The sequence below is a fragment of the Mauremys mutica genome, chromosome 4 (genome assembly GCF_020497125.1).
Source record: "Mauremys mutica isolate MM-2020 ecotype Southern chromosome 4, ASM2049712v1, whole genome shotgun sequence".
NCBI lineage: Eukaryota > Metazoa > Chordata > Testudines > Geoemydidae > Mauremys > Mauremys mutica.
Window position 1 is genome coordinate 149,167,210 of NC_059075.1, and position 26,390 is coordinate 149,193,599.

At 46.5% G+C, this 26,390-nt stretch overlaps 1 protein-coding gene across 1 annotated transcript in view; it reads right to left on the reverse strand.

Annotated features, from left to right (window-relative positions):
* Window positions 1-634: 634 nt before the first annotated feature.
* The window catches only part of LOC123369105 (E3 ubiquitin-protein ligase RNF213-like), a 72,695-nt gene continuing 46,939 nt past the window's right edge, over window positions 635-26,390 (reverse strand). The window contains exons 20-27 of the mRNA XM_045014466.1: window positions 24,119-24,202; window positions 23,321-23,489; window positions 18,628-18,823; window positions 17,126-17,203; window positions 7,771-7,971; window positions 6,648-6,737; window positions 3,063-3,223; window positions 635-1,881 (exon numbers count right to left, since the gene is read on the reverse strand). Coding sequence (XP_044870401.1) covers window positions 1,710-1,881; window positions 3,063-3,223; window positions 6,648-6,737; window positions 7,771-7,971; window positions 17,126-17,203; window positions 18,628-18,823; window positions 23,321-23,489; window positions 24,119-24,202 — 1,151 coding nt within the window. The 3' untranslated portion in view covers window positions 635-1,709. The remainder of the gene's footprint in view (window positions 1,882-3,062; window positions 3,224-6,647; window positions 6,738-7,770; window positions 7,972-17,125; window positions 17,204-18,627; window positions 18,824-23,320; window positions 23,490-24,118; window positions 24,203-26,390) is intronic.

The window sequence follows — 26,390 nt, forward strand, 5'->3', positions numbered from 1 at the left end:
ATAAATGCAGATTCTTTGAACCAAGAATGGGGTTGGATTCAAAAAAATTCCTGGCTCAAAAAAATGTTGAGGAAAAATGTTTCAAAACTGTCAAACCATTTTGTTTGGAGATTTTCTAAATTAAAAAATTGTTTTCTGGTGCAAAATGAAGTTTTGTTTCAGAATTGAAGCTGATTAGACTGAAAGCAAAAGATTAAAAAGAAAAAATGAAATATTTCACAGCTATTAAAATGAAATGTTTCAACTGATCCAAAATGGAAAAACGAGGTTAAGTTTGTGAATATTTGGGGGATTTTGTTTTCTTGACATGATTCAAGATGGGGGGTGGAGGGGGCAGGGAAATTTTATTTTTTGAAAATATTCATAGAATGGAGAAACACTATTAAAAAATTCCTATACCAATTGATTTCACTAGAATGAAAAGACATTTTCATCCCAAATGCACACACACAGACGCATGCACATTCACACGCGCACACCCCTCACTCTTAAAGTCTTCAAACCTGGTAATAACTAGAAGAATGTGACACTTTCTTGGTCCATTGTTTATTGAGAGGCACAGGGAAATGTCTGCATTGAAAGCCAGGCAGGAAACTATAGTTGCAAATATTTTTTCTAGCATCTAATTTTCATGTAGCTGCAAAGCACTGAGCAGAGACCCACAGACTGTAAGGCCAGAAGGGACCACTGTGATCACAGAGTCCGTAGTACGGTGCATGCCATGACACTGCCAGAAAGAACTGGTGAGTCCATCTGCTAAAGCACAGGTAAAGAGCTAGAATACAACGGAGGGCGATTCGGACCAAGTCTGAGAATCCCTGGCTGAGATGATTCATCAAAGACTTTAAAAATTAGGGGCTTAATGCTCTGTTATCCATGGGGTCGTCTCCTCCACTTTGCACCTTGTGTTGTTCTTGCACCAAGAGAGGGCAACGTGGCTGCAAGGACCCTTCCGATTTGGTGGCATTTTACACGCACTTTGCTCAGGTGCAAATGACTGCAGGAGTGGCCAGGCTGAGAACCAGCCCCGCTGCCTCCAGTGGTTACTGCTCAGTGCAAGGCCCAGACGACACTCGGAAGTTGTGCTGGTGTAACCGTGTCAGTGAGGAGTGTGATCATTTTACAAAATAGCTATACCCGGGCCAGCCCTAGGCTGGGGACAGTTACACCCGTATGAGAGAACCTGGCGCTTTTCACCTGCAGATGCCACAGCACTTTATGTAACAGATCAGTGTCATTTCCCCCATTTTACTGAACAGAACGTAGGTCTCCTGGGTCCCACTCCCCCGCTCTAGCCACTGGGCTCCAGTGCTTCCCCTTACAGATCAGTGCCCTTACAGAGGTATCGCTTACTCCCCTTCTCTAGACTGGCAGCATTAAAGCACCACATGTCGACAAGGCCATAGTGGCACAAGAATCCTGCCCACCATTTGTAGGTCTCGGTGGGTGAAATTCACCCGCTTGCAGAAAGCAACGCGCATAGCAACACTCGCATAGCTGGTCATGCCCATAACATCTCAGCTCAAATGCCCAGGCCCAGGCACCACTTAGATCTGATTGAAGGCTTATTTTGATTCAAGTGATGCATCGGCCTGGTGATTTGAGTGGACTCACTTCCCAAAGAAACTCTACTTCCTAAATTGCTGTGAATTACAGGCTGGGTGCAGTAATTGGTTCTGGTATCCACAGGAAACAATTCAAGGACCCATTCACTCTTGTATGTAAGAGAGGGCGTATGTTTTGTTGATTAGCACAGCAGTTTTCCAGACTGAAATGACGTTCTTCAGACAAAGGTCCTGGCTCACAGCGCTGGTCAGATTCTCAATGTAAATTTCCTCTTTTCCCTCTTTTTCTAAATATGCTTGAAAGGTCTCCACTATCCTGTTCATAAAAGAAAACAAGATTGTAAATGTACAGGACACCGGTTCAGAAAGACTAAGTGCCAAGTCTGACAGTCACACCCAATTTCTTGAGTTCCTTTTTCACACTGTCAGTCACTTTTGCTGATATAAAGTGGGGTATTTTTCTGCAGCAAGTTTTGACTTTTTGTTGAAAAATGAATCCCCCAAACCTGAGAATGGTCTGGTTTTCAGCAACCAAAAAGTAAAGATTTTTAGCCTAACAAAAACTGCTGAAAAGTGAAACATTGATGGCCAAATAAACAATTTTTTTTCCAAATTTTGGGTTTTATGAACCAGTTTTTTTGCAGAAGGCAGATGATTCCCCAGAAGGTGAAATTATCCATACTGGACATAATTCTGGGGAAGAAAACAAGGCATTAAAGGGTCATAAGGAACAGAAGAATCTACAGCCCTTACCTAATGAATGAGATTTAATATCCCCGCTGGAATTTTTTTAATCATTAACAATAGATGTTCTTGTTATCCATAGAAAAGTCTAGTCCCTTCTGAAATCTCATTAAACTCTCAGCCTCAATAACTTCATGTGGCAGTGAGTTCCACAGGCTAATCACAAGTCATAGGAAAAACTATTTCCTTTGAGCAGTTTCAAATTTCCCATCTTTCAATTCCATTGAACATCCATTTGTTCTTGTGTTATGGGACTGGAAGAACAGATGCCCCCTGATCTTCCTTCTCTAGACCAGTCAGTATTTTATAGACTTATCAAATCTCTTTCCCTCGGTAACAATCTCAGCCTGTTCAGGCTCTTATCATAGTAGCTTCTCCACACACCCGATTTTCTCATTGCTCTTCTCTGAGTCCCCCCCCCCCCAGTTCTGCAGTATGGAAAGTCTGAGAATCTCTAGCCTAGATTATTAGCAGCTGCAGGTTATCCAATTCCAGAAGACTTGGAGATCTATGGAAAATGACCTTTTATATGTTATATGAGTCGACCTTTCCCTTTTAATTCAGCATACAAGTAATATACAGGCCATTTAAGATATTGGTCCCCCCACAACATTTGCCTTGATCTTCTTACCTGTATTTCACAAAACAAACACCCCCCCATGCACAACGAAGGGAATAATTTCTAAAGTGGTGTGTGTCTACTCCAAACTAAAAGTTTAAAAATATTCACAGACTAGAGAAATATGTCGTTACCCCCAACTGTTTTCGTAGCTTTCCAATTCCACTGTGATCATTTCGTGCAGCTCGATGATAAAGAACTCAATATTGACAGTAGATAATGCAGTTGTCAGCTCCTCTCTCTCCTGGTCAGCCAGCTCGTCGTGGTAGTCCTTGTCTATCAGGAAGAAGGGATTCTGAAATGAGAAGCACAGTGTCAGTGGTGGCAACTGCAGAGGTGCTGCAGAAGTGGCTGGATGCCCCATGCACAGAGCAGTTGTGGATATGCCTGACTGAAAAGTCCTCATTTGGCTAAGAGCAGGTGTACCCCAGCGATACTTGCTTCTGTCCTATGTAAAGGGGGCATTCCTGGGGTGGGATGGATCATGTGGCTCTGCACGTGACCTCAGGCCAGTGCTGCAATCTCTGGGGCACTTGTGTAGCTGGCATTGCAAAGTATTTACGTGCCAGATACGCTAAACATTCATATACCCCCTCATGCTTTGACCACCATTCCAGAGGATAGGGTTCAATGCTGATGATGCTCATTAAAAAATAATCATTAAACTTGTTACAATTCTCGCCCAAGGAGTTCAGTATGTCTCCTGCTCTGTTTTACCTGCATTCTGCCGTATATTTCATGTTATAGCAGTCTCAGATGATGACCCAGCGCATGTTGTTCCATAGGCGCTGACTTCCCCTCTGCCTGGTGGGTGCTCGACCCACCTCTTCCTGCCCCTGTACCCCCTTCACTCCACCCCTTCCCCCAAGTCCCTGCCCCTGCCTTGCCTGCCTCTTCTCTGCCTCCTCCCCTGAGCATGCCACGTCCCCGCTCTTCCCCCTCCCTCCCGGAAAGTCCTAAGTGCTGCCAAACAGATGTTAGGCGGCAGGGGAGTGGGATGCGCTGGGAGGAGCGGGGATGCAAGACATTTGGCGGGGGGGAGGAGGAGGTGAAGGGTGGCTGCAGAACACCCGCTAAATTTTCCCGTGTGTGTGTCAGCCCAGGAGCACCCACAGAGTCAGTGCCTATGTGGTGTTTGTTTTAAGAACACTTTCACTGCAGATTTCACAAAATGCAAAGAAGGTACCAACGTGAGATTTCTAACGATAGCTACAGCACTCAACTCAAGGTTTAAGAACCTGACTTGCCTTCCAAAATCTTAAAGGGAGGAGTTTTGGAGCATGCTTTCAGAAGTCTTAAAAGAGCAACACACTGATGTGGAAACTACAAAAGTTGAACCACCAGAAGAGAAAATCAACCTTCTGCTGGTGGCATCTGATTCAGATGATGAAAATGAACATGTGTTAGTCTGCACTGCTTTGGATCATTATTGAACAGAGCCTGTCATCAGCATGGAAGCGTGTGCTCTGGAATGGTGGTTGAAGCAGGGCCAGCTCCAGACCCCAGCACGCCAACCACGTGCTTGGGGCGGCATGCCGCGGTAGGGCGGCAGGCGGCTCCGGTGGACCTCCCGCAGGCATGCCTGCGGAGGGTCCGCCGGTCCCGCGGCTTCGGTGGAGCATCCGCAGGCGTGCCTGTGGGAGGTCCACTGGAGCCGCGGGACCGGCGACCGCCAGAGTGCCCCCCGCGGCATGCCGCCCTGGTTGGGGCGGCGCAATTCCTAGAGCCACCCCTGGGTTGAAGCATGAAGGGACCTTAGCACATCTGGCATGTAAATATCTTGCAACGCCAGTTACAACAGTGCCATGCAAACACCTGGTCTCGCTTTCAGGTGACATTGTAAACAAGAAGCTGGCAGCATTATCGCCTGTAAATGTAAACAAACTTGTTTGTCTGAGCAATTGGCTGAAAAGAAGTAGGACTGAGTGGATTTGTAGGCTCTAAAGTTTTATATTCTATTTTTGAATGCAGTTTTTTGTACATAATTCTACATTTATGATAAAGAGATTGCACTATAGTACTTGTAATGGGGGAACTGAAAAATACTATTTTTTTTACAGTGCAAATATTTGTAATAAAAATATAAAATGACCAGTGTACACTGTATTCTGTTGTAATATAAATCAATGTATTTGAAAATGTAGAAAACACAAATATTTAAATACATGGTATTCTATTATTGTTTAACAGTGCAATTACTTGAACGATTAATTGTGATTTAAAAAATTATATGCTTGACAGCCCTACAAAATACAATAATGTTGTGCCCAGTACAAGCCAGACCAGTACCTGGACCGCTAGGATCCAAAACAATAAGTTAAGGAACTAGCACAAGCTGGTGGGCTGGATTTTAGTGATGCGTAAAGCATTTTGTAACTTGTAAACCATCCTATAAATAGTATGCGTTGAAATTTGTAACTAGGAGGACACTTTCTATGTACAGTGAAGTTAACAATAGCAGCACAAGATGGCTTCACAGAAACTGGTATGGTACTAAGCCTTTCTTCCAGTACTCTGCTATTATTATTATTTGCAGTGTTGTTGGTCCCAGGATATTAGAGAGACAAGGTAATCTCTTTTATTGGACCAACTTCCATTGGTGAGCGAGAAAAGCTTCTGAGCTATACAGAGCTCTTCTTCTGGTCTGGGGAAGACCAACAGACCTCTCTCTATACTCTTACTGACTTTTAGCAATAAACCTGACTGATACTGGTTCTTTGATCTCTTGAATATATTTCACAACAAACCAAGAAAGCGGCAAACAATTGACTTTGTAATTTATCAATAATATTAAGGCCATCGGGTCCCATTGTGTCCATCCAGCCCAGTCTCCTGTCTAACCCAGGCCAGAGAATCTCCCCCAGAGGTTCCTGCCTCTGGCCCAATAACTCCTGGCTGAGCTATACTGAAATGTTGAGAAAGGGACGACGCATCTAGATTTATAAACTCCAAGTGATGGAGCTTGACAGCAGCAGAAAAGGGACTACACAGCAAGTGAGTCTAGGACTATAACAATGTTTAAAAGGGAACTGGATAAATTCATGGTGGCTAAGTCCATAAATGGCTATTAGCCAGGATGGGTAAGGAATGGTGTCCCTAGCCTCTGTTCATCAGAGGATGGTGATGGATGGCAGGAGAGAGATCACTTGATCATTGCCTGTTAGGTTCACTCCCTCTGGGGCACCTGGCATTGGCCACTGTCGGTAGACAGATACTGGGCTAGATGGACCTTTGGTCTGACCCGGTACGGCCATTCTTATGTTCTTATGTTATGAACAGAGAATGTTGGTCATAACTAGAGCTGGTGGGGAAATATTGGGATTTTTCCTGAACAATATTTTGACTTTTAATCAGAAAATAAAACAATAATTGTGTCTGTGGCTTGCAGCATGACATTTGGCAGCAGGATGGCCCTAGGGCCAGGGAGGTGTCTTTTCCTATACGCATGGAAATCTGTGCAGATCTGGTGGAATTACAAGCTATTGAAAACCACTCATTTCACAGTACAGCTGGCTTTCAGCAACATGTCCAAAAGAGGAACTGATTTTCATCTGGAAAGTTTTTTGTGCTTTATTTTTTTCAGCAAAGTCAAAACTTTCCGTGAAAAACTTCAATTTCTCAAAAACCCAATTTTCCGATTAAAAACAATTTGCACAGAACATTTTCAGCCTTGTTACAGCCCTGTCCCAGGCACTCACTGGGGTGGGTTCCTCCATTACCTGGTTCATTTGTACAAGTAGCGCTGATCTCTTTGCTGACAGGATCTGCCACAGAGACAGGATGTGCTTCAGCTGGGTTTGTGGGACAACCTGGGATGAAACAACACAGATAAGGATTAATCCAAACCTTGGCACCCAGAAAGCCTAGACACTGTTACTTAAACCCTCATCACAGAAGTGATCACATTCTGTATTCATTTTACAGTTGCCTTGCTAATGCCAAGGTTTTAAAGAACGTCAAACCACTGAGCTGGTGGGAGTTACTGGCTAAGCATCTGGAACCAGAGTTTGCTGAAAAGTGAAAGCAGTTTTTGACAGCCTTTTGTAGGCACAGAGAGAATATTTTTTTGTGTGTCAGTTTATTCAACTAGTTCAGTTCAATGAATAGTTCATTGCATAGAATGGCCAAACTCTGGTTTGAAAAGTTGGGATCCTGCTGGTACCTGGCAGGAATTTTCAGTCTGTGCCTGTGCGGATTATTCATTAGTATTATTTATTTGTATTGCAGTAGTGTCAAAAGGCACCAGTCACCATGTGCTGAGATGTAACAAAGAGACAATGCATGTCTGCAAATAAATGCAAGGTAACCTTTTCAGAAGTGTCTGAGTTAGGAGCCCCCATTTTCAAAAGTGACCCAGGGGCTGTGGAGGAGCTGAAGAACCTGGGGAAGTAGGAGGTGGGTGAGCTGAATTGCTGCAGAATGTTTCAATTTAATCAAGTTGGCATTTTCTGACTATACTATACAATACTATACATCTATATACTAGTGTTGGTCAGAGAACAGGTTTTCTGCCATAGAATATTTCAATGAAATGTTTTGTGGAGAATTTCAACCTTTCCTCAAAAACCTGAAAATTGATTCTTTTGTTTTTTTTCAGAGCAAAGTTCTCCATTTTTGGATGAAACCTGAAAGTTGAAATTTTCCATGGAAAGCAAAAAATAAAATAAAAATCATTTAGTCAAAACCACAATTTTTTTGCTCAAACAATACTTTTTGAAAGAAACTGCACTCTATATTCATATATTCAGACTGTATAGTAGAAAGCATGAAAACAAAAAATATGTATTATAAAGAGAGCTTTATTTTCATTGCTGTGAATTCAAAACAAAGTTAATCTCTTACCGGTAAGTCTCTGAACTGCTTTGCATTAGCCTCCATCTTCAGCTCATTTCTGACATACTCAGTCAGGAGCCGCTCCGGGTTCCCTCCAGTCACAGCCAGGAACTCTGCAGCCACTTTCAGGGTGGAGAGTGCTCTGGAAATGTCGCTCACTGAATTGGCCTCTTCCATAATGCGTTTCATCAGACTCACGCTCAGTGGTTCCTAAGGATAGCAACAGGAGACAAAAGGAGTCAGGCAGTCTGTAGGATTTCCACATCCAATTCCCATTACAGTCAGTAGCATCCAAATCCCACAGGCACCTTTGAAGAAAATCAGCTTTAAGTTTTTCCACCCTGGTCTTATATGAGCCAAAGGATTGTATACAATGTGTGAAGAACATATGAGGAATTTTCTGAGATGCCATTTAAAAGACAAATGGCTAAGCAGCCGTTCTGCAGAAAAGGTCCTGGGGATTATAGTGGACGAGAAGATGGATATGAGTCACCAGTGTGCCCTTGTTGCAAGAAGGGTAATGGCATATTGGGCTGCATTAGTAGGCGTCTTGCCAGCAGATCGAGGGGAAAGGATTATTCCCCTCTATTCGGCACTAGTGAGGCCACGTCTGGAGTATTGCGTCCAGTTTTGGGCCTTCCACTACAGAAATGATATGGACACAAAGAAAGTCCAGTGGAGGGCAACAAAAATGACCAGAGGGCTGGGGCACATGATTTACGAGGAGAGGCTGAGGGAACTGGGATTATTTAGTCTGCAGAAGAGAAGAGTGAGGGAGGATTTGATAGCAGCCTTCAACTACCTGAAGGGGGGTTCCAAAGACGTTCTTAGTGGTGGCAGATGACAGAACAAGGAGTAATGGTCTCAAGTTGCAGTGGGGGAGGTCTAGGTTGGATATTAGGAAACACTATTTCACTAGGCAGGTGGTGAAGCACTGGAATGGGTTACCTAGGGAGGTGGTGGAATCTCCTTCCTTAGAGGTTTTTAAGGCCTGGCTTGACAAAGCCCTGGCTGGGATGATTTAGTTGAGGTTGGTCGTGCTTTGAGCAGTGGGTTGGACTGGATACCTCCTGAGGTTTCTTCCAACCCTAATCTTCTATGATTCTAAGGCCAGAAGTGACACTGTGATTGTCTAGTTTGAGCTCCTGTATAACACAGACCATAGAACTTCCCCAAAATAATTCCTGTTTGAACTACAACAGGTCTTTTAGAAAAGCACTCAATCTTGATTTAAAAATTGCTAGTGATGGAATGTCCACCATGGCCCTTGGTAAATTGTTCCAATGGGTAATTACCCTCATCATTAAAAATGTATACTTTATTTCCAGTCTGAATTTGTCTAACTTCAACTTCCAGCCACTAGAGCACAATATACCTTTGTCTACTAGATTGAAAAGCTCTTTATCATCAAATATTTGTTCCCCATGTAGGTAGTTAAGACTGTGATCAAGTCACCTCATCATTAAGCTGTGCTAATAATGTCATGTTAATAATGCACAAATATTCTGAGTATATATTTTAAATGTTTGATCTCATTCTGGTAGTTAAAATTGTAAAGTCAGGTGGCTTTCTAAGTAAAACTCCTGCAGAAGGTAAGTGCTATATGTTTTTTGACCTTGCTATACTATTCAAATGAGAATTCTATCCCTGCATGGAATTCTAGGGGAAGGTGACAAAAACTATAGAAAGGATATAATTCTCTATGAAAATGGAAAGGTTTAGAGATCAGTTTCTACAGAATCACATTATAGAGACCTTTGGTTTCATCTCCATTAAATTTTATGGGGCTTTATCAGAAGGAAACATGGGTATTGCCAGGTGGGATCAAATGCAAAATAATGCATATTGGAAAACATAATCCCAATTATACATATAAAATGATGGGGACTAAAAATTAGCTGTTACCTCTCAAGAAAGAGATCTCATTGTGGATAGTTCTCTGAAAACATTCACTCAATGTGCAGTAGCAGTCAAAAAACAGAATGTTGGGAATCATTAGGAAAGGGATAGATAATAAGACAGAAAATATTATATTGCCTGTATATAAATCCATGGTATGCCCACATCTTGAAAACTGCATACAGATGTGGTTGCCCCATCTCAAAAAAGAAATATTGGAATTGGAAAAGGTACAGAAAAGGGAAACAAAAATGGTTAGGGGTATGGAACAGCTTCTGTATGAGGAAAGATTAATAAGACTGGGACTTTCAGCTAGGAAAAAAAATGACTAAGGGTGGGGGATATGACAGAGGTCTATAAAATCATGACTGGTGTGGAGAAAGTATATAAGGAAGTGTTATTTACTCCTTCTCATAACACAGGAAAAGACGGTTACTCACCGTAGTAACTGTTGTTCTTCGAGATGTGTTGCTCCTATCCATTCCAGTTAGGTGTGCGCGCCGCGCGTGCACGGCTCTTCGGAAGACTTTTACCCTAGCAACACTCGGTGGGTCGGCTGGGCGCCCCCTGGAGTGGCGCCGCTATAGCGCAGGATATATACCCCTGCCGACCCATCCGCTCCTCAGTTCCTTCTTGCCGGCTACTCCGACAGTGGGGAAGGAGGGCGGGTCTGGAATGGATAGGAGCAACACATCTCGAAGAACAACAGTTACTACGGTGAGTAACTGTCTTTTCTTCTTCGAGTGATTGCTCCTATGCATTCCAGTTAGGTGATTCCCAAGCCTTATGTAGGCGGTGGGGTCGGAGTTAGATGCTGCAGAACGCAAACTTCTGTGCCAAAGGCTGCATCATCTCTGGACACTTGGGCCAATGAGGCAAAGGTGTGTACTAGCTGCACGACACATTCCCTGAAAGGGTATGTGGGCCAAGAAGGCAGCAGGGAAGCCTGAGCCCTGGTGGAATGTGCAGTAAGGTGGCTCCATGGAACATGGGCTAAACACAGGAGGCGCAGATGCACCAGTCATCGAAGGTGAAATCCTCTAGGAGGAGACAGGTATGCCCCTCGTCCGGTATGCCAGTACGATGAAGATTCGGGGGCGTTACGCAAGGGCTTTGTCCGCTCGATATAGATTGCGGCCGCCCTACGGACGTCTAGGGAGGGCAATTGTTGCTCTCCTTGCGATGAGTGTGGCTTCGGAAAGAAGACCGGAAGGAAGCTATCCTGGATGATAGGAGAGGCTGACACCACCTTTAGGGAGGAAGGCCGGACACGGTCACAACTGCACTTGTCCTTGAGAGACACAGTATACCGTGGGTCCATCGCAAGCGCCTGAAGCTCAGAGACTCGTCTGGCCGATGGAAAGGCTACAAAGAAGACTGTCTTCCAGGACAGGTATGCCAGCGAGCATGTCGTCAGTGTCCCGAATGGGCAATCATAAAACTGGCGAGAACCAGGTTGAAGACCCAGGTTGTGGCGGGGGCCAACCGGGGGGGGGGGGGGGTATAACGCTCCAAGTCCTTGAGGAATCTAGAAACCACAAGGCGTAAGAATACGGAGCGGCCACTCCCCGCTGGGTGGAAGGGAGAGATGGCTGCCAAGAGTGCCCTTAATGAGGGCCGCGCCATGTGCTGCTGTTTGAGACCAGAGGTAGTCCAAGACGGACTGGATCGGGACCTCGGCGGGAGAAACATTGTGCGTTTCGTAGCAGCAGGAGAAACGCTTCCACTCTGCCAGATACGTTAACCGAGTGGAGGATCTCCTATCACCCAGGAGAAACCTGCAGAGCCGAGGCAGAACAATGTAATTCGGATCGGTTTAGCCACACAGCAGCCCTGCTGTGAGGTGCAGGGATTACCAGTCTGGGTGGTGAAGCTTGCTGCGATCCCGCGAAATGGGGTCTGGGCCAAGAGGTAGGGAAATAGGGTTGGCTACCGACAGGGGTAGCGACCTGGTGTACCAGTGCTGCCTGGGATACGCTGGAGCGATCATGATCAGGTGCGCTCCGCCCCTGCGGAGTTTTAGCAGGGCCCTGCAAGCCAGCGGGAACGGTGGAAATTGGACAGCCGATGGCTCATCCACGGCATCAGAAACCTCTCCAAGACTGAGCCCGGGGAGAGGTCTTGGAATGAGGAGGACTTCTCTCTGTTTTCGCTCTCGCGGGAGCGAAGAGGGCTATGTGGGGAAAGACCCACTTCCGAAAAAAGGAATGGATACCGTCCGGAGGGAACGACCACTTGTGAGACCGGAAGGATCTGCTGAGGCGATCCGCCAGCTGAAAAGCCTGGCATACAAGGCAGACTGCTCCCAGCTCTCGGACACTGATGCGCAAGGCCAGCTCTTGGGCCGACCAAAGGCCGTGAGTGCGAAGCTGACCCAGGTGAGCACACAGCCGAGAGATGGGGTGTCCGTCATGAGGGACCCCGAGGGGTGAATGGAACAGCATCCCTGGATACACCAGGGAGGGCACTGACTCTCGGTCGAGGGAGCCTAGGATGCTCAGGGGGAACGAGACGACCAGGGTGGTATCTCTGCCCGGGTGGTACACCAAGGTGAGCCACGATTGGAGTGGACAGAGGCGAAGCCTGGCATGTTTGGAAACAAACGCACAGACAGCCATGTGACTCAGGAAACCTAAGCCTGGGCGAGCCAAAGTTGTCGGGAAGGTCCGTAGACCTTGTACAATTGTTACCACCGCATGAAACCAAGGCTGAGGTAAGCAGGCTCTGGTGAGATTGGAGTCCAGGGTGGCTCCAATGAATTCTATTCCCTGTGTGGGAACCAGAGTGGAATTTACCATTGATGATCAGGCCTAGACACCGGAATAGGTCCGTGTCGATGCCCACAGGACTGGTACTTGGGCTCGGAGGTCCCTCGAACGAGCCAATGTGGAAGAGAAATGGGGACATGAAAATACGCGCCCGTCATATCGAGGGCGGCATACAGTCTCCGGGATCCAAGGGTGGGATGACGGTCCCCCTGGGAACCATGCGGAACCTATCCGCAGCATGAACTTGTTGAGGACCCGCAGGTCTAGGATATGTCTGAGACCTCCCTTCGCCTAGGGGATTAGGTTTCGTCCCTAGGCACCTCCTGTATAGCTCCGAGGAAGAGGAGCGTCCGCACCTGTTGCAAGAGGAATCGCTCATGAGAGGGGTCCCTAAGAGGGACGAGGATGGTTAGAAGGACCTTAACCTTGAGGGCCTGATTGACGCCCACGACCGCATAAGTGACGCCTGCTGGCAAAGTCTTGTCTTTGTCTAGGCGCAGGGTAAGAGCGGTGAGGCTGGGGACGGAAAGGTCGGCGCTAAGCACCGCCGTGTGCATGCTAATAGAGAGCGGAAAGTGACCCTGCTGCCCTTCAGGCTTTGCAGCCTAGGGCCAGCTTTCTCAGAGAACAGGCCTTTGCCAGTGCAGGGCAAGTCCTGTATAGTGGACAGCAGCTGCGAGGGAAGGCTCGATAACCGGAGCCAGGAAATGCGCCTCGTGGCCACACCCGAGGCCAGGGTCGTGGCAGCAAAGTCAGCTGCATCCAACTAGGCCTGGAGGGAAGCTCTATCCAGCTTCTTCCTTCGATCCAGGAGGGCATCGAACTCTTGACGTGAGTTCTGAAGAACCGACTCTGTAAAGTTGCCCACCGCCACCCGTAGTAGCGGCTAAGCAGGACTTGCTAGTTTGCTACACAAAGTGGCAGGGCCCCGTCCGAGTACCTCGTACGGCCCCGTAAGACCAGTCGCCTAGCCCCCTAGGATTTAGGAGCTGGTGCCTGCTGGCCATGGCGGTCCATCCCATTGAGGGACTGGACGACAAGGGAGCGGGGGGGGGGGTTAGATGTACCTAGGTACTCGTACCCCCTGGATGATGCTATGCACTTGCATTCCGATCAAAGGAGGGCCCGAGGAGTATGTTCCTGCCCCCGCCTCAGCTGGGGAGGAGGTAGAAGAAAGGCCAGGGACAAGCGGGTCCTGTGTGGGCTCGCACTCCTGGACGACCTCCTGATCCGGTGGGATCTGGGAGCCCGGTGGCTGAACCGGGGCTTGCTCCGTACTGGTCGCAGGGGGACGGCTAATTGCCGCCTCTGGCACCCAGAGCTCCGACGGAACGGAGCGAGATGGGAGCACAGGTATGCCTCTGGCGTGGCAGTACGCCCATGGTGACTAGAAGGACCTCTGATAGGTCTCCTGGAAGACTCTGGAGGGCACATCGGAAAAGAGAGTACTGCACATATGAAGTGTCCGCACGTGGCAACACTGATGCGTGACTGGGTGGCCCTGAAGGAGCTGAAGAGCCTTTGGTAGAGTCTCCTTCTCTAACTGACGTTGCTCGACTCGGCACCGGGGATCGGCACCGGGAGACATACCGGTACCGAGAACGAGACCTGCCACCGGAGCTGTGCTGGGCGGTCGACCGAGAGCGCGAGGCTCGACGTTCAGGAGTGGGTACGGGAGTCTCGGTGCCTGGGGCGGTGCCGGGAGCGGGATCGGTGCCGAATGTACCGGGCCAGCGAACGTGACGCTGGCCGGTGCCGCGAGTACTAAAGGTACCGCAATGGAGAACGGTGCCGAGACCACGAGCGGCGTCGGGACCTCGATCGGTGACGGGACCGAGAACGTCTGCGGGACCGCGATCGGGGACGGTGCCGCTCTGCGGCGCTGACGCAGGGTGGCGTGAGCAAGACAGGCTCGCCAAAAGACCATATAACCCGCACCGGCGATGTCGGGGGTTAAGCAGCGCAGGCTCTGCCCTTGCCATCAACTCCCTCGCTGTGGAAATGTTCCCAGCGTGGAGGGAAAAGTGAGCTCGACCACAGCTCGCGCCGGGGAGCATTCAGGTGTTGGACTCGACGGCTCTTGCGAGGCCGTAGTCTACGGTGCTGATACTGTCGGTGCCGTAGCAGTCACCGGTGCCGAGCAGCCCGACGTAGTAGAGCGCTCGGGCTGTGGAGCGGGCCGCTCGGACGCCGCTGAAAAGCGAGCTCGACCACGGTTCGTACCGGGGAGCTTTCCAGCACCGGACTCAACAGCTCTTGCCTGGCCGGAGGTAACGGTGTGGATACTGTCGGTGCCGTGGCAGACATCGGTGCCGGGCGATCCGACTGAGCATAGCGCTCGGCTGCGGAGCAGGCGGCTCGGACGCAGCGTCTTAGCGAGCTCGACCACGGTCCGTACCGGGGAGCTTTCCAGCACCGGACTCGACGGCTCTTGCCTGGCCGGAGTTAATGGTGCGGATATTGTCGGTTCCTGCGGCCGACCTTGGTGCCGGGCGATCCGACTGTGCATAGCGCTCGGCTGCGGAGCAGATGGGTCAGATGCAGCGTCAAAGCGAGCTCGATCACGGTCCGTGCCGGGAAGCTTTCCAGCACCGGACTCGACAGCTCTTGCCTGGCCGGAGTTAATGGTGCGGATATTGTCGGTGCCGCGGCAGACATCAGTGCCGGGCGATCCGACTGAGCATAGCGCTCGGCTGCGGAGCAGGCGGCTCGGACGCAGCAAGTATATTGTGCCTCTTCATCCTCCAGGAGAGGGAACCATGCCGAGTGGACGTCGGAGTCAGCGAGGGCCAGTGCCGGGAGGCCTTGGCGGCACCGGGGAACCGGTGCCGAGGGAGCGCTCCTTGAAGACTAACCAGCACTCCGCGCCGAGAGCGGAGGAGCAAGAGCTGCCTCCCTCAGGAGCTGTTTGAGACGAAAGTCCCGCTCCCCTTTGTTCTAGGATCAAAGGCCCCGCGAATGCGGCACTTATCTGTCAGTTGAGAATCCTGGAGGCACTTAGGAGAGAATCTCTTGTCGGCAATGGCTTGTGGCCGGCCGAGCATTGTAAAACCCTGTGGACCGGGCATCGGACCCGGCACCTGGTGAGGGGAAGGGGATAAACCCCGTACCCCTGAAAATAAATCCTATACTACAAACAAATAAAGTCAACTACAACTAGAAACTATACACTAAACGAGAGAAACTACGAGTAGCTAGGGAGGTGGAGGTCAGCTAAGCTGCGCTCCACTGTTCTAACGGCCGTCACGGGCGGAAAGAAGGAACTGAGGAGCGGATGGGTTGGCAGGGGTATATATCCTGCGCTATAGCAGCGCCACTCCAGGGGGCGCCCAGCCGACCCACCGAGTGTTGCTAGGGTAAAAGTCTTCCGAAGAGCCGTGCATGCGCGGCGCGCACACCTAACTGGAATGCATAGGAGCAATCACTCGAAGAAGAACTAGGGATCACCAAATGAAATTAATAAGCAGCAGGTTTAAAACAAACAAAAGGAAGTATTTTTTTTACACAACACAGTCAACTTATGGAACTCCTTGCCAGAGAATGTTAAGAAGGCCAAAACACTAACAGGGTTAGAAATAGGTAAGTTCATGGAGAATAGGTCCATCAATGGCTATTAGCCAGAATGGGCAGAGATGGCATTCCTAGCCTGTTTGTCAGAAGCTGGGGATGGGCGACTTGATTGCCTGTTCTGTTCATTCCCTCTGAAACATTTGGCATTCGCCACTGTCAGAAGACAGGATACTGGGCTAGATGGACCATTGGTCTGACCCAGTATGGCCATTCTTATGATCAAGGTCTATCTAGCCCAGTCTCCTGACAACACCCAGCACCAGATGTCGCAGAGGAAGGTATAGGAACCCCCCAGTACCAGATGGGGGATAATCTGCCCCCAAACTTGGGCCCATCTGGTCCCTAATAGTTAGAGATCAGCTCAAACCCTAAAGTCAGAGGTTTACAAAATGTTTGTCATCACTAATTATAGCTAAGTGTGGATATTCTTGTGATCTACAGAAATATCCAATTCTTTTCTGGAATCTTGCTAACTTCTTGGTCTCAGTGACTTCTTGTGGTACTGAGTTCTGCAGAATAATCACATATTGTGTGAAAAAGTATTTCCTTTTATTTGAATTTGCCACCTTTTATCTTCACTGAATGTCCTCTTGTTCCTGTGTTATGAGACAGGGAGAACAAATGCCCCCAAATCACTCTTCTTTAGACCAACAATTATTTTATAATGGGAATCATTTCAAAATGTGTTTCAACCAATAATGAGAGATTACATCAATGTAATTCAGTTGTAAACTCAAGGCAATCGATGGAGTAAAACTTTTATAAAGCTGGCATATGAGGGAAGAGAACCGTGGCCAAGGAACTGTACAAAAATGTGCTTTTTAGCGACTAAAGTTAGAATTTGATGCTCCACTTGGCTCAGGGGCCTGATCCTGGCCTACTCTACGGCCGCTTTGTGCTGGGCCGATGTCTCAAGCTGAGCATCCAAATCCTGAAGGCGCCCAAAAAGGAGTGGATAGTTCAGAGAACATTGCCCTTAATGGATGAGCAGACATATTGTAGGTTTTGGATATTTACTCAACCTTCTGACTATATAGTGGCTATGAAAGTCATTTATAGTGGAGGAAAGAGAGAGGATTATCTGAGTCTGCAGCTGGGGGAAAACCCAGGGTTGTTTTTGATTTTACCTGATGCAATTGTTCTTTAACATTATCTTTTGTGGAGTGCAGAGTCTTCACATTTTTCAGTGTAATGGACGGAGTTGTCTGAAAATGAAAACATTAGTATTAATAACTAGGTTATAAAGTACAGCATTGTTCAATACATAAAAAACTGAAGTACATGACAAGGGTTAGAGCAAAATTTTCAAAAGTCATTTAGGAGCCAAAGGCCCAATTTGAAAACTGGCTTAGGCTCTTAGGGCCAGATTTTTAAAGGTTCCTAGTGGGATTTTCAAAAATCCCCTATTGAAATCAATGGGAGTTCAAGCTAATGTGTTCAGGACTGCTAAAGTTACTTAGGAATGCAAGTACCATTTTCAAAGGTGATTTAGTCACTTGGGTGCCTAAATCCCTTTGTTTTTCAGTGGGAGTCAGGCACCTAACCTGCTTAAATGCTTTTGAAAATTCCAATAGGCATCTAGTATCAGAGGGGTAGCCGTGTTAGTCTGGATCTGTAAAAGCAACAAAGAATCCTGTGGCACCTTATAGACTAACAGACGTTTTGCAGCATGAGCTTTCGTGGGTGAATACCCACTTCTTCAGATGCAAGAAGGCATCTAGATGCCCTTAAAAAATCTGGCCCCTAGGAGCCAAAGTCTCATGGCAAGTCAGTGGGATTTAGGCTTCTAAGAAGACCTGGGACTGGGAGAGAAATAGTTTTCCTATCCTTTGAGAATTTGAGAGTTCAAAAGCTTCTCTCGTCCCAAACTGAGATGGGAACTCAAAATCTTGAAAATTTTCACAGACAAAAAACCTGAACATTTTTTTTTTTTTTGGTTTGGGTCAATTGAAATGTTTCGTTTTGATTTTGACCTCTTTTACTTTTATTCTTAAAATTTAAACTAAGAAATAGCTACAATTTCAAAACATACACTTGGTTCAAACCAGAAATCAAAATATTTTCTTTCAAAAATGAAGAAATGTGACATTTTGATATTTTCAAAACATTTTTCCAATTTTCCTTTTTTTAAATTTTTCTTTAAATGAACAGTTTGTCAAAATCAGCATGTTTCCACAGGAAGTTTTGGTTTTGATGAATTGGCATTTTCCAACAGCAAAATTGTGTCAACAAATTTCCAATCAGCTCTTCTCCTAAGTTCCTTTAGAAAAATGGGTCTTCAGATCCTAAGTCACTTTGTCACTTTTGAAAATTTTAATCCAAGTCTAAATGCAGTGGGACTGACTTCCCAATGCATTACCCCCAATTTACACCAGGGTAACCCCATTGCAGTCAATGGTGCTAAACAGGTGTAAATCTGGAAAAGGCCACAGTGGATCAGGTGTTTCACCTCCCATTGCCATTTCCAGCTGTGCATCCTGATTTGTTTGTGGTTTACACTCATTTTGCTCAAGTGTGAATGACTCCACACAGGTGTCAGGCTGCAGAGCAGCAAGCACTGAGAGTAAAATATTGGCAATACTGAAGTCTACGGCAAAGCTCCGCCTCCATGATTTCATCCTGAACTCACCTGGGCTTTCACGACGGGCTTCCCGCTGATGAAGCGGTGAATCACTTGCCTCTGCAGAGTCAGGAAGTTATAGTGGGTGGTTTTGGTTCCATCTTCCTCTAGCACATACTGGAAGTTCAACAGCGCCATGGTGATCAAGTCGCTCTCGGTAACACTTAACACAGAGGCGAGCTTCACCTCTTCCGCTGAAACAGACCTGGAGAATAGGGCAGAACAACGTGAAGGATCTTCTTTACTGACAAAGAAAACTAAGATGGAATAAGTCCTGGTGGGCTGTTTAGCCCATCTCTCCAGCCTTGTGCTCAGCTGCCAACTCTTGGGAGTCTTGTGATACTAGGGGTTCCAGCTAGTTTCATGGGAGAAATGCAGCTTTCATTTTAAAACAATGAAATTTCATTTCCTACCCTGGTAGCTGCAGAGAAAAGCTTGAAATCTTGACCCTGAGAGGCAAATAAAAACACCTCCATCTTTATTATTGTTGGTCCTTTGGCCCAAGCAGTTAGCCAGTATTTAGGGCTCTGTGGGATTGTTTCCATTGCGAGGAGAAATGGATGATACAGCTCAGGTATTTCTTTGTTGCAACCCTATTTATTTACAAAGAGTACACATGAAGTCCTGTTTCCCTGAACACAGTAGAAATATACATGAAGGAGGCAGGTTTCCAAGTCTGGAGGAGCTCCGTCACTGCTATGTCTCTGGGCCATGCTCACCACTGCTTCCCTCATTTTCTGCTGGCTTTTTTTCTTGTCTTTCTGCTTCACAGACATATACACAGTTTATCAAACAATCCACTAGCTTTTTACATTTGCAATTAGTTTCAGGGAAACCCCTCAGCCCACACTGCTTACTTTCTGATTGGCCTCGACATGTGGCCCACTGCTTTGGGTGGTGGCTTCAATTGTTTCAAGCCATCATTGTACACAGGGATAGTTAATCGCTCCTTCCATTTAGCCTGAAATGAAGGTGCTTTGCACACTCATCAGCTTTAAGAAAGTCTGTAATTGTCTATAGATCAAAGATCTACTTGATGGCACCTTCTAGCATAACAGTATTTTAAAAAAAATCTTGTGACTTTTGAGGCAATGTTGTGATTTCTGGGGAGCAGACATGTTTTTTTCATGCTTGACAGAGCTACTTACAGTGAGCCAAACACTACTCTCTGTCACATCAGCACAATAGCTCCACAGCAGTCAGTGGAGAAAGAGCCCAAAGCTGCTCTTAATGATGCGCTGCTAGGCTGATGTTCTTGCCACGTGCGGAAGGAACGCTGGCTAGCTGTGTCGCTTCCTGAGTGAAAAAAGCCCTTGGCCTGTTGTCAAACGTACAGCTACGGGTAGCATAAAATCCCTCTTTACCCTGTAAAGGGTTAATTCCTCTTTTACCTGTAAAGGGTTAAGAAGCTCAGGTAACCTGGCTGACACCTGACAAAAAGGGCCAATAAGGGGACAAGATACTTTCAAATCTGGGGTGGATAGGTGGGTGGAGAAAGGTTTTATCTGTCTGTTCTGTGTGCTTGCCGGAGACAGATCAAGAAAGCAAGCTATCCAACTTCATTAGTATTAGTAAGTAGTAGCGAAGGAATGCGTTAGCTTACTTTTATTTTGGCTTGTGATTTCCTTAGTTTGAAGAGGGAGGTTTATGCCTGGTTTTGTAACTTTAAGATTTTGCCTAGAGGGGAGATCCTCTGTGTTCTTGAGTCTTTTGTTATTCTGTAAAGTACTTACTATCCCAATTTTACAGAGGTGATTCTTTTACTTTTTCTTTAATTAAAATTCTTCTTTTAAGAACCTGATTGATTTTTCATTGTTTTAAGATCCACGGGTTTAGGTCTGTGTTCACCTGCACCAATTGGTGAGGATATTATTCTCAAGCCTGCCCAGGAAAAGGGGTGTAGGGGCTTGGAGGGATATTTGGGGAGGGTAGGACTCGAAGTGACCCTCCCTAAATGTTTGTTTAAATCAGTTGGTGGTGGCAATGTTACTTAATCCAAGGTATAAGGGAGAATTTGTGCCTTGGGGAGTTTTTAACCTAAGCTGGTAGAAATAAGCTTAGGGAGTCTTCATGCGGGTCCCCGCATCTGTACCCTAAAGTTCAGAGTGGGGAGTGAACCCTGACACCTGTATTAATACTTGTACACAGAGAAAATCACGGGTACTAAAGGGGTCTTTAATCTAGTGGTGAACAAAAACCAATGGCTGAAGCCTGATAAATTCAAATTGGAAATAAGGCACCAACTGTTGACAGTGAAGGTGATTAACCCTTGGAGCAAACTGCCAAGGGAAGTGGTGGATTCTCCATCCCTTGATGGCTTCCAATCCGTACGGGATGCCTTTCTGGAAGATACTTTAGCCAAACACAAGTTATTGGGCTTAGTACTTGGGTAACTGGGTGATGCTAATGGCCTGTGCTATACAGGAGCTCAGACTAGATGATTTAAAAGTTCATTCTGTCTTTAAACTCTGAATATGAATCTTTGTGATGTTTACCCCGACAGCACAACACCCCATCAGCTTGGCCAACCCCACACATGCAAATATCAGGAACTGGGCTCCAAAAATGATGTGGCTGGCTTAAGATTTAAAGATTATTATGTTCTGGGTCCTTTCTATTCTCCTCCTGGAGTTGGTAGGCTTGGGGAGCATGTTTCCAGGCTTTTCCCCACAGCCACAAAGGCTAGAAACTGACAGGGAAGCTGAGTAAAACTTGGCAGTAAAACAGGGAGAGTTGGCAATACAGAGTAGGGAGTCAAAACGGGCTGGGTCCCTATCCAGAGAGAGGAGACAATAAGGGCAAACCAAAGAAAGACTGCAATCCCTAGCCTTTGCCGTGCAAGCGAAAGGAGCAAAGATTAAAGGTCATTTTACAAAGGTCTTTGGATACCTAGAGATGCTTGCCTCTCAAAGAGCTAAGTATTGTTATTCCCATTTTACAGATGGGAAAACTGAGACACAGTGAAAGGAAATTGATTTACCTAGCATCAGCCAGCAGAGCCAGGATTAGGACCCAAGTCTTCTATGTTCCCGTGTTGCACTCTGTCCACTAGACTATATTACCTCCCATTGCAGCCATTGAAAAGAATGAGAGTTTGGAGCCTAACCTGCCTTGGCACTTTAGAAAATCCCACAAAGTGCCTCTTTGCATCTTCAAGTGCCTAAACACCTTTGTAAATGTGGCCCTAAGAGTTTCAACCTGCCCTATTAACACCAATGGGAGTTTTGCTTTTGAATTCAATAGGAACAGGATTAAGCCAGTTGAACTGAAATCAAGCGCTTCTTGGCCTTTTGGCTAAGTTCAAGTGCACCAGTTGAGCTGAAATTGGTTTAAAAAAATCAGTGTAGTTGCACTGGTGAAAACCCCTGTGTGGATGTACTTACATCAGTTTACAGCTGGCTTGTATGGGTTGAGCTAGCCTGCTCTACTGACAGATTTTGTACCAATTTAACTATTTTTTGGGTGTGTCAATATTTTTAGCTAAATAGTTAAATTGGTTCAACCCCTAGCCTGGTGCAGATGTACCCAGGGTTGCTGACAGAAATTGCCAGGTCCCTAGACAAGGTGTGGGAGGGCAGCTCTGGGCCCCCAGGTGGAAAGGCAGGGCTGGGGGCTACCCTCTCCAGGCAGCCCTTCACCGCTACCTGGCCCATGCCGCCCAGGACTTCAGTGGTGATTTAAGGGCCTGGGGCTCTGGCTGCTGCTCTATCATGGTAGCGGCGATGGACACGAGTCCCAGACCATTTTAAATCACTGGGCCTCAGGGTACCTGCTCCTTTTGCCCCCTGTTGGCACCCTGGTTGTACCACTATAACGATGCTTACATCACTATAATTTATTCCCCTAAATTTATGGGAAAACTACACTGCAGTCAACATCTTCATACTGGTACAGCTGCGATCACACTCTGGGTTATATATGCCACAATGTCTGTGGCACTCCCAGGTTAGCTTTAAAAGGCAGTTCCTTGCTGTGCTCCTCAGTCCTTCATTACGGTAATATGACAAGTTACTCCACGGTCAGTCTGGAGTCATCCCTTGATTGCCATGGGGTCAAGGCTGGATTCTGACCTCAGCTCCTCTGGGATCAATCCAGAGTCACCCCTGCAGTGGGGTCAGGGTCAGATTCTGATCTCAGCTACCCTAAAGTAAGGGTATGTTGGAACAATTTATATAGTGGGGGCCTGAAAGCCATTGACCCAAACAGTAAACCATGTATATGATGGAAACCACTTCAAGCCAGGGGTGCTACAGCACCCCCGACAGCCCTAGTTCCACCACCCATCTGGGACATTAAAATAAATGAGGAAAATTGAACTACCTAAATTGCAGTGAAGTTGATCAGTCCTTCAGTCATTAGATACAATTCAAGCTCATTCAAAATATCTCCCTCAACAGACCAAATCAACTTTACACCCCACCTTAGCAGACCAGCCTTGAGATAGTTTCAGCCTAACTGCCTCGTTGCATGAGGTTATAAGAGTTACGTTTTCTTCTTGGAGAAGTCTGGCCTGGCCCTTCTCTCATAGATGGCTCTACATCAGGAGTAACATCATTGACATCAGTGGAGCTATGCCTGTTTTATGCCACCTGAAGTGAGATGAGACTCAGGATCTATGTTTTAAGATGAATTGTTCATTTATGGGTAACTAAAGTTACCAAGTCAGAGCAATTCCACCCTGACGATGAGGCTTGAAAGATACCTTTGTTTTTCCTTAGTGAGTTGAGCAGCTGTGTCAATACAGCTGTTCTGGAGCTCTATTAAAAACTTTGTAACAATGGAAGTTACGGATGGAGTGGTTGGCAGGAGGTCCAGGAGGTCAGTGTCAGCGCTGATCTCCTTGCACCACAGTTCTTCAGGGATACTGATTTCTGTAACAAAGCAGAGAATCTTTCACGCCGTGTGCACGGAATCACAGGAACCAGGGTATCAAATGGCAGGAGTAGAAAGAGGTGAGTAAAGAAATGTTTTTCACAAAATAATTCTCCACATTTTCCACACCGTCTTTTTGTCAAAATTTCAAATTGAATCCAAATAAATAGATAAAATTCAACCAACTGACTGAAAAAAGAGAAAGTGTTTTGTGATAAAAAAAAGTTATGAAAAATTTGCAAAACTTAGAAAAAAATTAAGTCACGCCCATTCTAGCTAGCGATTTCCACCTGGGATAACGCTCAGTTAGCCTACATAACTGAGTGATCTGATTATCACTGCCCTTTCAGTATGCAGCTCCCTTCCTCACCAGCCCTGCAAAGATTTACATCCATTCTGAGCTTTAGACATTGTGGGTAGCCACGGTGAAGTCAGTGGAACCACTCAGAGTATGTTAAGAATGGTCATGTCTTTACAGGAAGGGGTTACTTTGGGAACAGCTGTGTATCAGGGAATACTTGGTAAATACTCTGGAGTAGACTTGTATTCAGTTTCACAACTGAATCATTTGTTATGTGATAGAAAAATACTTAGAAAGGAAAGTAAGACACCATGAAAGTCAAAATACCTGAGCTTCTGGGACTTGATCTTATATTGCTCCACACTTTCTGAACAGTCTGTATGGCTCTTTCAAAAGCAAAACGCTGATCATCTAAAGTTGGAAGGGAAGAAGGGAAGATCAACAGATGTTTCCCAGGAAAAAAATACTGGTTTCCCTCTTGCAAAAATATTTCTTACAGTAAAAGACTAACTGAAATTTTAACTGGCCTTGCAACATTAAAGATTTACCTATGGACATGGCACATTTTTAAAAGTGTCCAAGCTTCCTGGGAGCCTCAGATTGATTTTTGAGAGATTTAGGCACTGAGGACTAGAGCCACAAAGGGATTTGGACACGTTATTGCCACTTTATGTACATTAGGCCAAAATTTAGATATTTAAAATCACCACTCAGCTGCCACTTAACTCTGCGGTTGCTTAAATTCGCAATGGTAAAGTCCCCTAGGTGCCTAAATGTCTGCTAGGCAGCATGTACACAGCCCCCTAAATCCTGACACCTCCTAAGTCCCAGCAGGATTCCTGGGAGGTCACCGCTCCACTTGGCACTTCAGAGTCCTCAGCTGGATACTGTGTCCAGATCTGGGTGCCACACTTGAGCGAAGATGTGGACAAACTGGAGAGAGTCCAGAGGAGAGCAACAGAAATGATAAAAGGTTTAGAGAACCTGAGCTATGAGGAAAGGTTAAAAAAACCTGGGCATGTTTAGACTTGAGAAAAGAAGATTGAGGGGGGACCCGGTAACAGTCTTCAAATATGTTAGGGGCTGTTATAAAGAGGACAGTGATCAATTGTTCTCCAGTAAGACAGGACAAGAAGTAGTGGGTTTAATCTGCAGCAAGGGAGAGTTAGGTAACATTAAGTAATATTAAGAAGGGTCATTAAGCTCTGGAATAGGCTTCCAAGAGAGGTTGTAGAATCCCCATTATTGGGGTTTTTAAGAACATGCTGGACAAACACTTGCCTGGGATAATCTAGGTTTACTTGACCCTGGACTTGACGACCTCCCAAGGTCCATTCTTGCCCTACATTTCTATGATTCTATGAATTAGACATCACCCTGCCTATCATCTGCAGAAGCCCAACCCAGTAAGCATTCTCAGAGGCCAGCTTCCAAGTCAGAGCCGAGGCAGGAGTTGTAGTGATGGTGCCCTCGTATCAGTGGTGGGAGCACTCACCCTGGAAAACCCCCACCTGTCTTACTTAGAGCCAGGACTAGAACCCAGGGTTCCTATGAGTTGCAGGTGAGTGGCCTAAACACTGGGCTATTGTGTACTCTGGACTATTAGTCTCCACTGTTGAATCTGCTTCACTTTGTATACACTACTTAAATATTAGCTGGAGCAGGGGCACTGGAGCCGGGCTCTCCCAGGTGGGTAACCTAATCACCAGGGTACAAAGTCATTCTCTCTCTGGCCCAATCAGTGTTTAAGTATTAATCTGTTGATTCCCTTAGGCAGCAGGGCATATAACCATCAGGCATTGCAGTGCTCAGTTTAGGTCCCCTTTGTAGGTCTAGCCCTGAGAAGATTAAGACCAGGTCTACATGAGCAGCACTTTGCTGGAGTGGCTATACCAGTATCCTGTTCCAGTAAAGTGCTCCTAGCGTGGACACAGCATACAGTGGCAACTTTTGCCAGTATTCCTTATTTCTGTCTCCTTGAGCAAAATAAGCTGTACCGGCAAAAGCACAGTGCAGCTGGTATAACTGTCTCTGCATTAGGGGCTTTTGCCATCAAGCTCTATCAGTCACAAATTGCACCTCATCACACCTGACCAGCCTGGCTATGCTGTCACAAGTCTGTAGTATGGACCTGGCCACAGTCTTATTGAAAGCCAACGGCTCTTAGGCTCCTCAGTCACTGAGGCATTTTGATTGATTGCTCTCACTGGCTTGTTTGACTGATGTTTTTACAATTTGCAAATAATTGCAGAACTGCAGATGTTCTCCTTTGTCCATGGGCCTGATCCAAAGCCCACTCTTTTTCCCTTGGTCTCCTCAGTATCTGCCTCAAGCCCCAGGCATGTCACTATTATCCCCCATACAGAGACCACGTCTAGCTCAGCCATGTAAGTTCCTTGAGTTCCTTATTGCTGCTCAGAAAATACGGTCGTAATGATTCTTGGCTGCACTGAGGTTGCTGGGGGCTGTCCCCACAGTGCAAAGCTGCCATAAAGCTGGTGGGATCCAGCTGCAAGAAGATCCCTGCAGCATTGAGGGATCCACAGGTGTGTAGGGCCAGTGCACATCTGGCTTTGGTGGAGTGATGATTCACATCAGC